Source organism: Barbus barbus, assembly GCF_936440315.1.
Source record: "Barbus barbus genome assembly, chromosome: 15".
NCBI classification, from domain to species: Eukaryota; Metazoa; Chordata; class Actinopteri; order Cypriniformes; family Cyprinidae; genus Barbus; species Barbus barbus.
Window position 1 is genome coordinate 27,609,368 of NC_136743.1, and position 16,280 is coordinate 27,625,647.

The 16,280-nt window shown below is 35.2% G+C and overlaps 1 protein-coding gene across 1 annotated transcript in view; it reads right to left on the bottom strand.

Moving 5' to 3' along the window:
- Nucleotides 1-529: 529 nt before the first annotated feature.
- brinp3b (bone morphogenetic protein/retinoic acid inducible neural-specific 3b) overlaps nt 530-16,280 on the bottom strand; it is a 28,823-nt gene continuing 13,072 nt past the window's right edge. The window contains exons 5-8 of the mRNA XM_079435524.1: nt 7,532-7,637; nt 6,998-7,234; nt 3,577-3,799; nt 530-1,874 (exon numbers count right to left, since the gene is read on the bottom strand). Of these exons, the coding sequence (XP_079291650.1) occupies nt 758-1,874; nt 3,577-3,799; nt 6,998-7,234; nt 7,532-7,637 (1,683 nt within the window). The 3' untranslated portion in view covers nt 530-757. The remainder of the gene's footprint in view (nt 1,875-3,576; nt 3,800-6,997; nt 7,235-7,531; nt 7,638-16,280) is intronic.

Sequence of the window (16,280 nt, forward strand, 5' to 3'; positions counted from 1 at the left end):
CATTCAAAATTTGGGCTCTGTAAGAATTATTATTATTTTTTTTAGTCTCTTATGCTCGCCAAGGCTGCATTTGTTTGAACAAAAATTTAGTAAAATGGTAATATTGTGAACAACTGTTTACTATTGGAATATTTTTAAAAATGAAATTGACAAATTGTGAATTTTTTTTGTTTTGTTTAGAATGAGAAATCATTCTAACAGCATTTAACTTTATCATTTTAAATACCTTTGCAGTCAATTTTGATAAATTTATTGCATCCTTGCTGAATAAAAGACAATCCACCAATTTTTAATGGTTGTGTATAATATCTGCATGTATGGATTGATGGATTACTTTTATTTTGGGGTGAAATATGAATTGTTCTTGAGGATTTACTTTGAATTCACTTTTCTAAATAATGAGCAAATGGAAAGTTTTCTGCTTTTTGTTAAATGCATAATTCAAATGTCCCATTGCATGGTTGAGATCCAGCCAACTGCAATCAGTGTGCTACAAAAACATAACAAAAAGGTTTTTTTTTTCCAAATTAGGTCTTTTTTGTCTATTTTATTTAATTCAAACATTTCAGAATTGATAAAATTGTGCAAAACGTTGTTTCATCTGAACTACCATTTGAACCAAAGACATCAAATATGTAACAGTAATGACTTCATATCAAACAGCAACAACAGTGACCCCCCCCCCCCCCCCCCCCATAAAATAATTTTCAGTTAAATTAACAAAACATCAATGGCAAAAATACAAATGGTTTGCTTTCTAACTACAAAGTTTCGCAGCTTCATACTCTTTGTAGAACGGCTGTTTGGCACTAAAAGTCTGCAGTGTGGTGAGTATTCTCTGTACCTCGGAGCTGGAGAGCTTGAGCCTATGTCGAAGTAGGCAGGAGAACAGATCTAATGGCAGTGGTCCAGGAGGCGACAGTCTATTGACCCGATATCGGATCTCCATGAGCTGCAGCAGAGCAGAGTCCTGAGATCCCTGAGTGTACGGATAGTCCAACTGTAGGATCAGATCCTGGATAGCCTCGGGGTCAAAGTGCATGCTGTAACCGAACAGTTGCATGCTGTTGATCTTCATGTATCCAAAGTTCTGAGAGGCATCCGTAGCTTCCAGCGGCTCGAAGTACACCGTTTCGTTCCCTTGAGAGGACTCGGACCGAATGCGGCTCCTCAGATAAAAGTGAACGGTCTCAAAAAAGCTCTTCCACCGGTTGCCCAGAGTCAAGGTCCAGTTGAAGCAATCCAAAGGAATGTCCAGCTTGGTTTTTTCCCAGTCCGGGTAGCCATTCTGATTGATGGGCATGGTCCAGCTTTCCGAATGGCTTCCACCGAAAGGGTTGACGTAGACGGACAGTGTAGGCTCCAGGGTGGAGTTCTTGGTCATGCAGATCTGCAGCGAGATGCCCAGGAGCATATGGACGCGGCTGGATTTGAACTTGTTGCTCTTCAGCGTAAGCAGCATCCTCTTTCTCCAAGACGGGTCGAACCAGACGTTGAGGCGAACGTCGTTGCTGACGAAGATGGCATGCGTCGTGAGGCGGCTGTCCCGGTGTTGCAGTAGGTAGCGTAGCTCCAGGTCTTGTAGGTCAGTCTCAAAGCCCAGGTAGTGGTCTGTAGGGTTGGGTACGGCGTATTTACAAACTCCATGACTGAGAACGTAACTTGGGTTGCAGCTGGAGCAGCGGGTGCGATTGTCCACAGAGCAGGAAGCGCAACGGTAGCCATCGCCCACCTCGCACGGGACGATGCCCTGGCACGAGGGGCTCTCGTACGGACAGACACAAGTACGTAATTCCTCTGCGTAAAATCCCAGTTGGTTATTCTCACTGCAGTACAGGATGGACAGGGTGAACTGTAGCCAGTAGCTCAGAGGTCTGTGAAAACCAACAATAAAAGAGTGAGGAAACAAGACAAAATAGGATTTTATAGCTTGCAATGTATGCAAATAATTGCGGAGATCAAAAGGCAATGATTCGGAACAAACGGTGACTGTCAATAAACAGCTTTGTTTAAGCAACAGTACTAATTGGTTTCTAACCTTGAGCTCTGCTAAAATCTGCCTTTGAAAGCACTGCTAGGGCAAAAGTAATCCATTAGTGCAGCAATAGCCTCAGAGGCTGTAGTGGGTGGTTAAACAATAGATTAGTCATTAGTCTTTTTTACTCGCTTGGAGATAAGGCTTGGCTAAACAATGGCGCTTTCAAATCAAAATGCAGTAGTGTAATAATCATCGAAGTGTTTTCACAATCCCAGAGGACAACTGCATTGCTCAGAGGTTACCCTTTCAAAGCTCAAAAGACTTAATAGAAATTTTAGTTCTGTTTAATTTATGTATCATCAACATATTAAATAATAATAGGCACAATTGTTGGTTTTAAAACTTGCCAAGGACAAAGACTGCTAATATGATGAACTTCTTTCCTAAAATGTAAAAGCAACTATTTATCTTCATGTATAAAGAAAAAAATAAACAATAATGAAATATAAAGACATATATTGTTTGCTAAATTAAATAGCTGACTTTTTTTATTGTCATTGTTCTAAAGCCGAAATAAATTATTAAAATATTTGGACTTCACAGTGTCTTTTCTGCCCACTATGCAGTAGATGTATGAAACTGAAGAGAAATATTTTCAATTAAAATGTATTTATATAATGGATTTCACAATAAATATAATTCCAAAACATTTGAACTGAGAATAGTAAATGAGATAAAGGTACCTGTAGCAATTCCCTATAAATTCCTAAAGCTAAATGCATGTTTGTTTGTTTTTTTATATATATATCTCACTAAAACTAGATAGTTATCAATTAATGATTCATTTCATGATTTACAAAAAAAAAAAAAAAAAAAAACAGAATGAAAGACAAAACAGTAATACAGTAAAATGACTATTTGCTCAATAGTGTTAATATATATTAGTGCATGTTAAGCGTTTAATTAATTTAATTGGTAACACTTTAGTATAGGGACCAATTCTCATTATTAACTAATTGTTTATTAGCATGCCTATTATTAATATATTAGCTGCTTATTAGTTATAAAGCACATATTCTGCATGACCATATTCCACATCCCTAATCCTACCCAATACCTAACGTTAACAACTACTTTACTAAGTTTTAATAAGCAGCAAATTGGGAGTTTATTGAGGCAAAAGTCGTAGTTAATAGTTTGTTAATAGCGAGAATAGGACATTTAAATAAAGTGTGACCATTTAATTTAATCTGGCAAAAAAAGTCGTAAAATATATGTTGTGTTCCACAGAGGAAAATAAGTCATGCGGGTTTGAATGACATTGGAATGAATTCTGTCATCATTCTCCAACTGCTGTCCAGAAACTGAGATAGTAAAGAAATATTATTTGTGATATTTCTGTCCTAAGAGATTGAATGGAAACACATACAATTTCTACTCAAATCCAATGAATCTCAAACTTCTACTCAGTTTAATGTACAAACATTCAGAATTCCCTATAGACTAAAACTCTGCAAATTAATTTGCATAGCTTGTATAATTATACAACACAAAATTTGTATTCACGGGTTTGATGTGTGCCTATAAATATATTTTACCTCTCCCTTAGAGACACTATTTTGGGCTGTGTGCGGCATCTCTTGCTGAGGCTGAAGAGCTTGTTAGCAGTTCGCCGGGTCTTGGAGAGCAGGAGGCTAACGCGACTCTCTAGCTGCCTGTAGCGTTGCTGTAGAGCACTGTCTGTCCTCCACAATTGCTGGATTCCTGATGAATTTAGAGCGCTCTGTGTTGGTAGTTTACTCATGAAGCTCTGGAACTCATCTGATCAAAAAGTAGATCTGAATTAACACAGCATTTTTTGAAGATTTTCAAAAGGTAGTTGTCAGTGAAATAACAATACTAGGAATACTAGAATTAGAAATAGCATACATCGAACACAATTGGATTCAAGGTAAACAAATACTAACTGTTCATGTTAAAGAAAAGTAATACATTATGTAATACATTTCTGTCCTATATAACATGGTCTGCACAGGGTGCTTCTGTCAAACGTTCTGATGAAATACTGTAATACCCAGTGATGACACATTATAATATAATATAATATAAAATATAAATTTACACTTACACTGGTAATTTCCCTGCTTAATCTCAATTGTAAAGTGTCCTTGAGCTATGCAATAAATCAAACTTTATGATTATTATTATTATTATTATCTGTTTGCTATTTGTAATAGTTACTATGAACTTTTTTCACATATTACAAGACAGCAACAAAAAGCAGATCCCAGCCATCGAACATGCTGCAACAAATCTTGGACCCAGTCCACACAAATATTTTTTAAAACGTATGAGTGTCCTCTGTGTTTTGGTATTGCATTCATATGTTAATGCTATTCAAAAGTGAAGACTTATTTGATGGGTCATATGATGCGATTAGTTGTTTTCTTTTTCTTTAGTGTGTTATGTAGCTGTTTGTGCATGTATAAAATCTCCAGAGTTACAAAGCTCAAAGTCTCCCACAAAAGGATTTATTCTATCTAAAAGAGAAGGCTGAGGTCCAGACCGGGCTAAAACGTCTTATTCAAACACACCCCACGTGTCTATGTCACGATGTGAAAATATTTGCGTAATGCCACCCAAATGTTCACGAAGAAAGAAGGTGTGATTTCAGTAACCGCGGTAGTGTTGATGCAGGCATGTCAGGGAGACGCTGTGTGTTTCTATAACAAAGCAAAAGCACTTTATTTGGCTTTATTTACATTCGGAAGAAAGTAGATGCAATTAGGAATCATTGGTTAAGATTTGTTTACAACAGAACAGCACAACCCAAATGTTCGAATTTTTGCAACGCATTTTATGGACGACCGTTTTTTGAACCTAGGAGAGTACAAGGCTGGCTGTGCACGAAGGCTATTTCTAAAAAAAAAAAAAAAAGGGTCAATTCTGACTTTGCTATGACAATCTGGCGCTTCTGAATCAGCGACTGTAAGTATGTTTTGTTACATACTCTGTTCCCCTTTCAGGCTTGAACTGATGGTAAAACTAAGGACATTATTAACTGTCTTTATATTTACTTTGAAAGCTGAAGCTCGCGATTATGGAAAGGGGTGTTACATTTCCAACACATGCTTGTAGTGTTCGGCCAATCACAATACACTGTGTCAGCTGGCCAATCAGAGCAGACTGTGCTTGTCGGAAGGAGGGGCTGTGTAGAAAACTACACGTTTGAGAGAGGCGGGGCATAGAGGAACTACAATTATGTACAGTATTTGAAAAATAATGTGTTTTTTGAACATTAAAGCATGTCAACATATTCTGTTACACCAAATAAACAAAATAATGATCTTTAAAAAAGCATCATATGACCCCTTTAAAAAAAATCATAATGCATGTGGATATTTTGCCAAACAGTATGATTATGAACACAATTTGCACATGACAATTATTTTTAAATACAAAGTGTCTATTTATACCCAGGTCCATATAGCATCTCCCACACAGCGCAGCTATTTGCACCCACGGTAATGTGAAACCACAGATATTTAAGACAAAATATCACTTATGTACTGTAGCTGCAATGGTGTGGAATAAAGACGAAACCAAAACACTGATATGTGCGAGCAGCCAGAGTTCAGAGCAACAGAGTTCTCCTCTGTGAGCATGAGTGCAGGAAGAGCCATGAAAAACGTAAAGAAAAAATCAATCAATCAAAATCCAGCTACACTGCCCACATCTCATTTGACTCTTTTCCCAGCTCTTTTCTCTTCCAAATCAACTACAAGCTCTTCCTCCATGTTGTTTGTTGACATTCTGTGTCTGTGAGTTTGAGTGAGATTGTAATTTCGGGATGAGAGCTGATCATATAACTGCCACACGTAATCTGAGATTAAATGAGTACTGTCAAAGCACATTACATGGCTTTCTGGAATACTCAATTATGATTGGTCAATACGCTCATACAGAAAATGAGACCAACTCGCTCTCTTTAGTTTCGAACAAACAGCGCCATCTTGCATCTCAATTATCGACAATAATGAAAATTACCTCAGAAGGATACTGTAATATATTGTTTGTCTTATTGCTTCATTGTTAAAAAATCTTTCGAAGTTGAAAATCAAACCATTACTGGAATATGTTTTACAATAAAAATTATTTTAGTTTTTTACTTAAAAATTTCACATTTAATTATTATGTGTATTTTTTTTTCAGAAATTTCTAGCAATAGTGGAGTAAAAATTATTATTATTATTTTTTTTAATTGTTTGTTTGTATATTTATTTTAGTGTAGGCCGATTATGTTTTTCCTAGCAGACTTAAAGATAACACAGGTGAAATTATAAAAATAATTCATATAAATATTATTATACAACATGATAAATATATAATTATATAACATAAATAATTCAACTTCAATCAAATCAATATGTATTTATATTTGTGAGTAGCCATCAGTGCTATTTTAGTATTATTTAGATACTGTTATAGTATTATTATTAATATTTTAAATTAGCTTTAGTTTTTCTATTTTGTTTTCATTTTCATTTCAGTTTCATTTTTAGTCATTTTGGTTTGTGCTGTTGTAATTCTTAACACATATTTATATTCAGCTTTTAAAATATTTTCATTATATGAATTATTCATTTTGTAAATAATTTTCAGTAACTTCAGTGTACTTAAATGTACTTTATTTTAATCAGTTGCCAAAGCAACATTTCTACTCTTCGTTTATTTTTTTCCCTGTAATATGTTTTATTTATTTAATTATTAAAAATGAAAGATTTTATAATATTTTACTTATAGCTTTAGTTAATAATAACAACACTGGTAGATGTGTAACAAGCAGAATAATGTTCAGTCAGCTGGTCAATATTACAAAATAAACCACTTACACAAGAAAGTGGACCGATTTTTGTTGGTTGACCAAGTCTTGCTGGTTAAGTTAGTTAAGCAAGCTAGCAGCCTAATGGGGACAATAACGTCCCATGAGAAAAAGAGAAACACAAGCAGTTTTGGCACCTGAGTCTTGAAATTCCTGGTTCTCCTGCCTCCAGGCCTCCCTCATGCGCTCCAGGTAGTTTTCCTGGGAACGGATATCAGCCTCAGGGCAGTTACACTGGGGAAACTCCTTATTGCACTGGCACCAGCAGTCATTGTCTTTGCACACAAATTGGCCTTCAGCATTGCAGCCTATGTAGCCTAAGGCAGCCTGAACAAAGTTGCTCCTTAAATAACTAGGCAGAATAGCCTGAAGTCCTGGAAGGAGAAAGACGGAAGTGTGAGGTAGACCACACATGCCTCCACTTTTCCAGTACGGCCTTATTCTTGTCAGTTGTTAAATCCTTTAATCTCATTAGCAAGCACAGTCAACTATCAACATTCAAGATTTGTGTATAATTAGCAGGCTAATTAGACAACGGCGGCATCAAGGCTTTGATCGTGTAGCTACCAAGGCTCATCACACAAGCACGACCTCTGGAAAACACTTTAGAATCAGCATCAGGATGAGAGGAAGTGTTTTGAGATGAGGTGTGGGATTGTGTACTTCTTTACCTTGCAACTGAACTTTGTTCTCGTGGCTGTGAACCAGAACGGAGCTGACAGAGTCGAGGTTGTCATAGTTACTGCAGCCCAAAGGGCCGGTCCTGGTCTCTGTTACCTGGAGAGAGAGACAAAAGCAATTATTGTCTTTGTCTAATAAGTTAATTGAAGTGACTGGTAAATATCAAACACATCTGATCAGTGGGTGAGCGCTTTGATCAGCACCAGGGATCACATCTTTTTGCCGATGAATATCCACAACTTTTTGAAATATAATTTCCTCACAACAAGCTATTTTAATTTATAGAAACAATTTTCACTCAGAAATTGCCGGTTAACTTTGCAAACAAACAAACAGCAAATAACACTGAATTTTAAAGTAGAAAATAATGTAAATAATATTTTCTTGTAAAACATAATCGAAAAATAATTTGTACGGTGTTCCACACACTCATGTTGGTTTTTGTGGTTTATGGGGACTCTCCATAGGCGTAATGGTTTTTATACTGAACAAACTGTGTGTGCTATTGCCCTACACCAACTCTACACCTAAACTTAGCCCTCACAGGAGACTTTGTGCATTTTTAGATTTTCAAAAAAACACCATTTAGTATGTTTTTTAAGCCTTTTGAATTATGGGGACATAGGCAGTGTCCTCATAAACCACCTTCATATTGGAATACCTCTGTCATACCCATGTCATTATACAAATTTGTGTCCTCATAAACCACATAAACATGCACACACACACACACACATATCAAGAAATTAGTAATTTTATTTAGCAAGGATAAATAAAATTTATCATATGACAGTACATTTTAAACTTACATTATTACAAAATTTCTGTTTTAAATAAATGCTTTCTATTCATCAAGGAATCCTGGAAAATGTGTCTTGGTTTCCACAAAATATAAAGCAGTACAACTATTTTCTGTGTGTGTGTGTGTGTGTATACAGTATATGTACACACAAACACACACACACACATATAGTATATAGATAGATAGATAGATAGATAGATAGATAGATAGTTTTATCTGATATTATCAACATTGGAAACAGTTGCGTTACTTGATTTACAGGTATTATTCTTATTCTTATTCTTTATTTATAAAAAAAATTTGGAGCCTGTTATGCTAAACTGAAGTTAAAAAGAACAGCATTTATTCTAAATAAAAATATTTAGAAAAAAATATTGTTACAAAAGATTTCTGTTTTGAATAAATGTTGGTCTTTTAGCTTTTTATTCATCAAAGAATCCTGAGAACATCACAAGTAAAAAAAAGAAATAATAAAATAAAATTAAGTAGCACAACTGATTCCAACACTGATAATAAATCCTCATATTAGAATGATTTCTGAAGGATCATGTGACACTGAAGACTGGAGTAATGATGCTGAAAAGTCTGCTTTGCATGACAGGGACTTTATTTATTTATTTTTTTATTTTTCTGGACTTTGACTTTTTTAGCATTGGAAATTTTATTTTCCAGAATATTTCTTATTTTTTTAATATTTCTATTTTTTTATATATTTCCCTAATAATCTCGCTACACTTGCCTATTTTTAAACATTGTCTAAATCACTTTCTTTTTAAAAGTTTAGAAAAGAACCCCCCCCCCCCCCACACACACACACACAAAATCAGCACTTTTTACCAGCTACAGCAACGACATCTATGCAGGCCTACTTTTGTTTGTGTAATGATGCAAGAGTTGGTTGCATCTGGTCCTAATTTATCATGAAACTAATTAGGTTAACATCACTGTATTTAATTAATATTTTTATTATCTTTGCATCTTTGTGCAGCTCAGCAAGCACTGTTCATCTCTGTATTCTGCTGTGGCATAACACTATGGATTTTATCCGGCAAAATAATTCAAAAGCTTAGGTAGTCCATCATTTATGAAAAAAGCTATAAAAAGTATTGAAACGGCATGAAGTCAAGGGCAAGAATCAGCAGAGTGTGAGAGAGACAGAGAGAGAAAAATCACAACTTCATTACACCCGCAACAGGCTCTTACGCTTCTGTTAATGCTGCTGAAGGGAGATTCATTAAATCCTAAACATTCTCTCTGAGGTCCGAGCCAGCTCATTGTCCCTGCAAAGGCCAAAAACACAATAGGCCCGCTGTTGCACTCTGCATCTTATTGTACATCAAATAAATAATTGAGAAATAAAGAATTGTATTCAAGACCTAGTAAATGACAAATATAAGCTGTGAATATGGAGGAGGGGGAGATTTTCTCATACAAAGCTTTTGGGTGGCTTCAGAAAAACAGTGCAAAAGCTGCACTTTCATCCTTTAAAAGCTTCATATGCCTTTTGAAAAAAATTATATTTAATGCACTATTTTTCTACACCCTGAATACATGTAGGTGTCCACATATTTTTAAAAAGTAACTTTTTTATTTTACAATTATTATGAATTAATAATTTTTAAATAATGAATTATTATGAATTATGAATTTATTTGACTTTTGAGGGGACTTTAACATTGTGAACTAACTGTGCCTTAGGTAAAAATGTCATAAAAAGGTAAAATGATCTGATATTATATGTTTTTTTCTGTATCCTAGAAAATGTTACTGAAGTCACTGCATGTATATGTTCCATTTTAATCTATTTTGAAATTGTATATAATTTTTTTGTAAATTATTCTTATCGATATAGCTACTAAAGTGTCACATCACTGACCATTGGAAGAATATAAGGGTGCAAATTATTTTTATTTTTTTATTTTATTTCAAACCACTGATTGACATTGGATCATAACATACTTTTAATATATTACTTTTATATAGCATAAATATATTTTATATTACATTAATATTTTATATGCGAGCATTAATTTCCATTTCTAATTCCAGAAATGGAAATGTTTAAATTCTCTATATTCCCAGGTCCTCTAGGATTGTGGGAAATACTCATTCTTTTTGCTCAGTCTACTTTCTGTTTAAAAACATTATCTAATTATTATTTTTTTTTATAAATAAATCAAATAAATGGTTAATAAATAAAATAATTTGCTTATATGAATGCGGCTGTAAATTTTATTAAATGATGTAAGCTACAGTATGAGGGTCAAAGATGTATTAATTATTCAGAATTTTCACTTTTGTGTTACCTGTTCCTTTAAAAGCACTGGTTGACACTAGATGACAACTTAGAGACACTTTACTAGTGAAAACTGATTTCTGCTATCTAAACGATGGCATCCTGTGCTCAAATTTAATCTAGGTGCCAGAAAGAAGCATTGTGAGTTCATGTGAAGGTTAATGTTCTTCTGCCTTCTCTCTTCCACTTTACTAAAGAGTAAAAAACTGTCAATAATGCGACTGCTTAATGTCTCTCTCCAAACACTCTGGATTTACCGCTTTGATTAATACAAATACAGAGCGAGTATTTCACCCCCACTTTTACTGTCTGTGTTAAAATGAAAAGCTAATTCAGACAGCAAGAATTCTCCACCTGATAAGAGAATCGATACTCTTAATGAATAAAATATAACATTATAAAACTATTCTTGCACACAGACAAATCATTATTCTTCTAAACACATTTAACACCATTAATTAGTGTGAAGACAGATAATTGTTCAAAGCACAGATGAGGTCAGTTACTGATGCCATCTGCGACTCTCCCGAAGACCCAGCTAAACTAATGAGGCCGAGAGATTTGACAGCAGTGCATCATAATCAAACCTCTAATTTATGCTCTCAAACACTCTTCGAATAGCGTCCTCCCTCACCTGCTCATCCATAAGACTAACACTGAAGAATCATCCAACTAGCTCCATTTAACACCTCGGCTGACCTTACAATGCATCTTCCATACATCTGTTTTCGTGCCTCAGAGCTCACTTCATGCTAGATGTAACTAATGAGTTGAATTTTTCAATGCAGAAAGAAATGTAAATGGAAGAGCCAGGCTGATCCATCACCATGATGCATGTTGCGACTAACACCGACAGGTGCTTTGTCCTCATTAATAGCAACTTAGCCTGGGATCCTCTTAGCGAACGGGCTCAGACCCCAAAACGGTTTGCCTGAGTGAAATTGCGAATGACTGAATGTGGCAGGACCGAGTTCGGATGGAAAACTGCAGCCTGGGATTAAGTCGCTGCTTTACTGATGACTGTTTGAGACGTTTTCAAAGGAAACCTCGGGTCATTCATATCTGAAGCACTTGAGTGGTTTAAGCATGGATTTATATTTAAAGGCTGTGCTTGGCGCTGGTGCTTTAAACAAAGCCTGAGCAAATGAGATCAGTGTGGAGTCTATCACGAACGCCGCAGGCACGAGGTTATGCTGCTGATAACTGCGCGTTGAATAATGAACGCACCTCTGAGGCTGTAATAGTTGTATTCAAGAGACTTGTATTTATGTATCGTATTTATTGCCTGCGGTTGCACATATGAAAATTCACACTGAATATCAGTTCTGGTTTTTCTGTGTTTTAAGTTGCAAAAATGGTGATTTGAGACTTGACTTGGATTCCAATTTAGAGACTTTTGCAGGATTTAAAGAGAAACATTTTCTCTGAACTTCGACACAGTTTTGCAGAAATAAGGAATTTAAAAATTCCAGTTCTGGTTCTTTAATGATTCTTTTAATAATGATTGATTGATTGATTGATTGATTGATTGATTGATTGATTGATTGATTGATTGATCAATTCAAATGCCAATATGTGGCCTTAAATATGTATTAAATAACAATACTAAACAAACCAAAAATATAATTTTTCATAAATAATATTTTTTCATAATCATAATATGTTGTCATATGCATAACCAGTCAGTAACATTTTACTATCATTGTAATATTTTGAATTAGATACAATGATAGTAAAATCATTGTAGACACACATACATATATATATATATATATATATATATATATATATATATATATATATATATATACATACAGTGGTGTGAAAAAGTGTTGGCCCCCTTCCTGATTTTTTATTTTTTTGCATGTTTGTCACACTTTAATGTTTCAGATCATCAAACAAATTTAAATATTAATCAAAGATAACACAAGTAAACACAAAATGCAGTTTTTAAATGAAGGGTTTTTTTTATGAAGGGAGAACAAAATCCAAACCCACATGGCCCTGTGTGAAAAAGTGCTTGCCCCCCTCATTAAAACATAACTGTGGTTTATCACACCTGAGTTCAGTTTCTCTAGCCACACCCAGGCCTGATTACTGCCACACCTGTTCGCAATCAAGAAATTACTTAAATAGGACCTGCCTGACAAAGTGAAGTAGACCAAAATATCCTCAAAAGCTACACATCATGTTGAGATCCAAATAAATTCAGGAACAAAAGAGAAAGAAAGTAATTGAGCTCTATCAGTCTGGAAAAGGTTATAAAGCCATTTCTAAAGCTTTGGGACTCCAGTGAACCACAGTGAAAGCCATTATCCACAAATGGTGAAAACATGGAACAGTGGTGAACCTTCCCAGGAGTGGCCAGCCGACCAAAATTACCCCAAGAGCGCAGCGACAACTCATCCAAAAGTTCACAAAAGACCTCACAACAGCATCTAAAGAACTGCAGGCCTCACTTGCCTCAGGCTACGTCCACACGAAGCCAGATTTCTCCCTATCCGATCTTTTTTTTTGCTTCAAATTCCGTAAACACGGAGTCGTCTCAGGAAATATTTGCGTACACACGGAATCACTGAAACCGACTGAAAACGATGTAGTACACATGCCAGACCAATATGTGGCGCTGTAATTCTGCCACAGAGATACACAAAAAAACAGAGAAGACTTGGACCATGTGCGTAAACCTTGCGCGCTGAATACAAACTAACACACAAAGAAGAAGATTTTGCTTTAATAAAGTTAATGAGCTCAGTGGGTTCTGCAGCACGAACACAGGCACGTAGTCGGACATTGTTGTTGTTGTTGTCGCTATTATGTGACGTAGCGGTGTTCTGATTAGGGGCGAGACGTGGGCTGAACGTCATCGTTTCAGAAAATATACGGATTCGCCGTCCACACGAAAACGTGAAAACGGCGTTTTCAAATTTATCCACCCTGGGACCCGGTTTCAAAAATGATCGGTTTCACTCTTTGAAAACGCCGGATTCGTGTGGACGAAACGCCTATATGGTAAAAAATGTATGCGTATTCAGCGAAACGCGTCTTCGTGTGGACGGGGCCTCAGTTAAGGTCAGTGTTCATGACTCCACCATAAGAAAGAGACTGGGCAAAAATGGCCTGCATGGCAGAGTTCCAAGACGAAAACTCCTGCTGAGCAAAAAGAACATAAAGGCTTGTCTCAGTTTTGCCAGAAAACATCTTGGTGATCCCCAAGACTTTTGGGAAAATACTCTGGACTGACGAGACAAAAGTTTAACTTTTTGGAAGGTGTGTGTCCCATTACGTCTGGTGTAAAAGTAACACAGCATTTCAGAAAAAGAACATCATACCAACAGTAAAATATGGTGGTGGTAGTGTGATGGTCTGGGGCTGTTTTGCTGCTTCAGGACCTGGAAGACTTGCTGTGATAAATGAACCATGAATTCAGCTGTCTACCAAAAAATCCTGAAGGACAATGTCCAGCCATCTGTTCGTGACCTCAAGCTGAAGCGAACTTGGGTTCTGCAGCAGGACAATGATCCAAAACACACCAGCAAATCCACCTCTGAATGGCTGAAGAAAAACAAAATGAAGACTTTGGAGTGGCCTAGTCAAAGTCCTGACCTGAATCCTATTGAGATGCTGTGGCATGACCTTAAAAAGGCGGTTCATGCTCAAACTCTCCAATGTGGCTGAATTACAACAATTCTTCCAAGATGAGTGGGCCAAAATTCCTCCACAGCGCTGTAACAGACTCACTGCAAGTTATCGCAAACGCTTGATTGCAGTTGTTGCTGCTAAGGGTGGCCCAACCAGTTATTAGGTTTAGGGGGCAAGCACTTTTTCACACAGGGCCATGTGGGTTTGGATTTTGTTTTCCCTTCATAATAAAAAACTTCATTCAAAAACTGCATGTTGTGTTTGCTTGTGTTATCTTTGATTAATATTTAAATTAGTTTGATGATCTGAAACATTAAAGTGTGACAAACATGCAAAAAAATAAAAATTCAGGAAGGGGGCCAACACTTTTTCACACCACTGTGAATATATATATATATATATATATATTTTTTTTTTATATATATATATTATAATATATATTTAATATATATATTTTTTTATAACCATTTTTTGTTTTCATCCTGTCAACCTGTGAAACCTGTCAAAATAAAAGTTTGGTTTCACTTGAAGAAACCGTGACAGAAATATTACTAAATGTAATGATACTACTACTACTACTACTACTAAAATTATGAAATTATTATTTGTAAAGGAATATTTACCAGAAAAAAATATTTACCACAGTTTATTTAGCAGAAAAATTACACAACACAGTATTTCTGAAAAATAAATAATAATAAAAAAAATATATATATATATATTTAAAACTTTTTTATTAATTAATTAATTAGAAACGCTAAAATTGAATCTGGAAAATGAATGGAAAACAGAATTTGGTAAAAATTGGTAAGTTTCATGATTTAAATGAATTAGACATACATTTTTTACTAATAAAATGTAATGCAACAATTAAAACAGAGTAAGAAAAAAAATTATAATATAATGTAAAGAAAATAATACTAAAGTTGGGCATTATTTTATGTTTAACAGATGAAAGAAACTCCTACAGGTTTGGAACATTTTGAGAGTAAGTCATGACAGAATATTAATTTTTGGTTGAACTATCCCTTTAAGAACAGCTTTACACAGAAAGCTAAGCTGTATGTGTTTGATTCAATAAAAAAGAACTGACTCATTCTTGTTTGAGAATGTGTGGACTACATTGGATGTGATGTGTCTTTGATTTACAGTTCATAAAAGTCATTCGATCAAGAATCTCTGGCTGCACTGTACAGTCTTTGATTCACCCAAAAGAACTGAATCATAAGAGCCATTCATTTGTAAAACAGACTACTCTGGTTTGTGCTGTGTTTTTGATTAATTTAAAATAACCAAATCATAAGAAACAGACCACACCAGTTGCATGCTTTTGGTTTACTTTAAAGAACCGACTTTTTCATTATTAATTCAGGAAAGAGACTACAATGCTATTTAAATAAAATGGAACTGATTCACATAATAAGACAACGCTTTTGGTTCCCCACCAGGCTCCTGTCGGCATATCAGTGGAACATTCACCATATAAAACGTGCTAGAAATAGAGAATCATTCATAATGTTAAATGTAGCTGTAGATATAACAATATAAGCCTACTGGTTAAGCATGAGGGAAAACAAATCCCATCCCATTCATTTACTACAGGGAAAACAAAGAAAGATTATGAGTGGACATTCAGGGAAAGAAAAGACATGTCTGAACATTGTTCATTGGCTTTCATTTGTAATTGCTCACTTGTTCACTTGGGATAATGGGTAATGAATAAACTATCCATTTTAAAAGTACACAGTATTATGATAAAATGGTCTGTTGATTCAAGTAAAACCTCCTAGACTCATGTTATGATAAGAATGATAAGAAAATTCTGTGACATAATGTTTTATTATACCTACACCACAGAGAAAACTATTAATTCAGGAGTTCTGGCTCATAGTTACCTACAGCTAATGCATGATTAGGTTTAATCAAAGCTGCCAAAAAGGCGAGTCCACTGCTGATTTGATGTCAAATTAGTCAATCAGTAAGAGCACTAATTAAAATG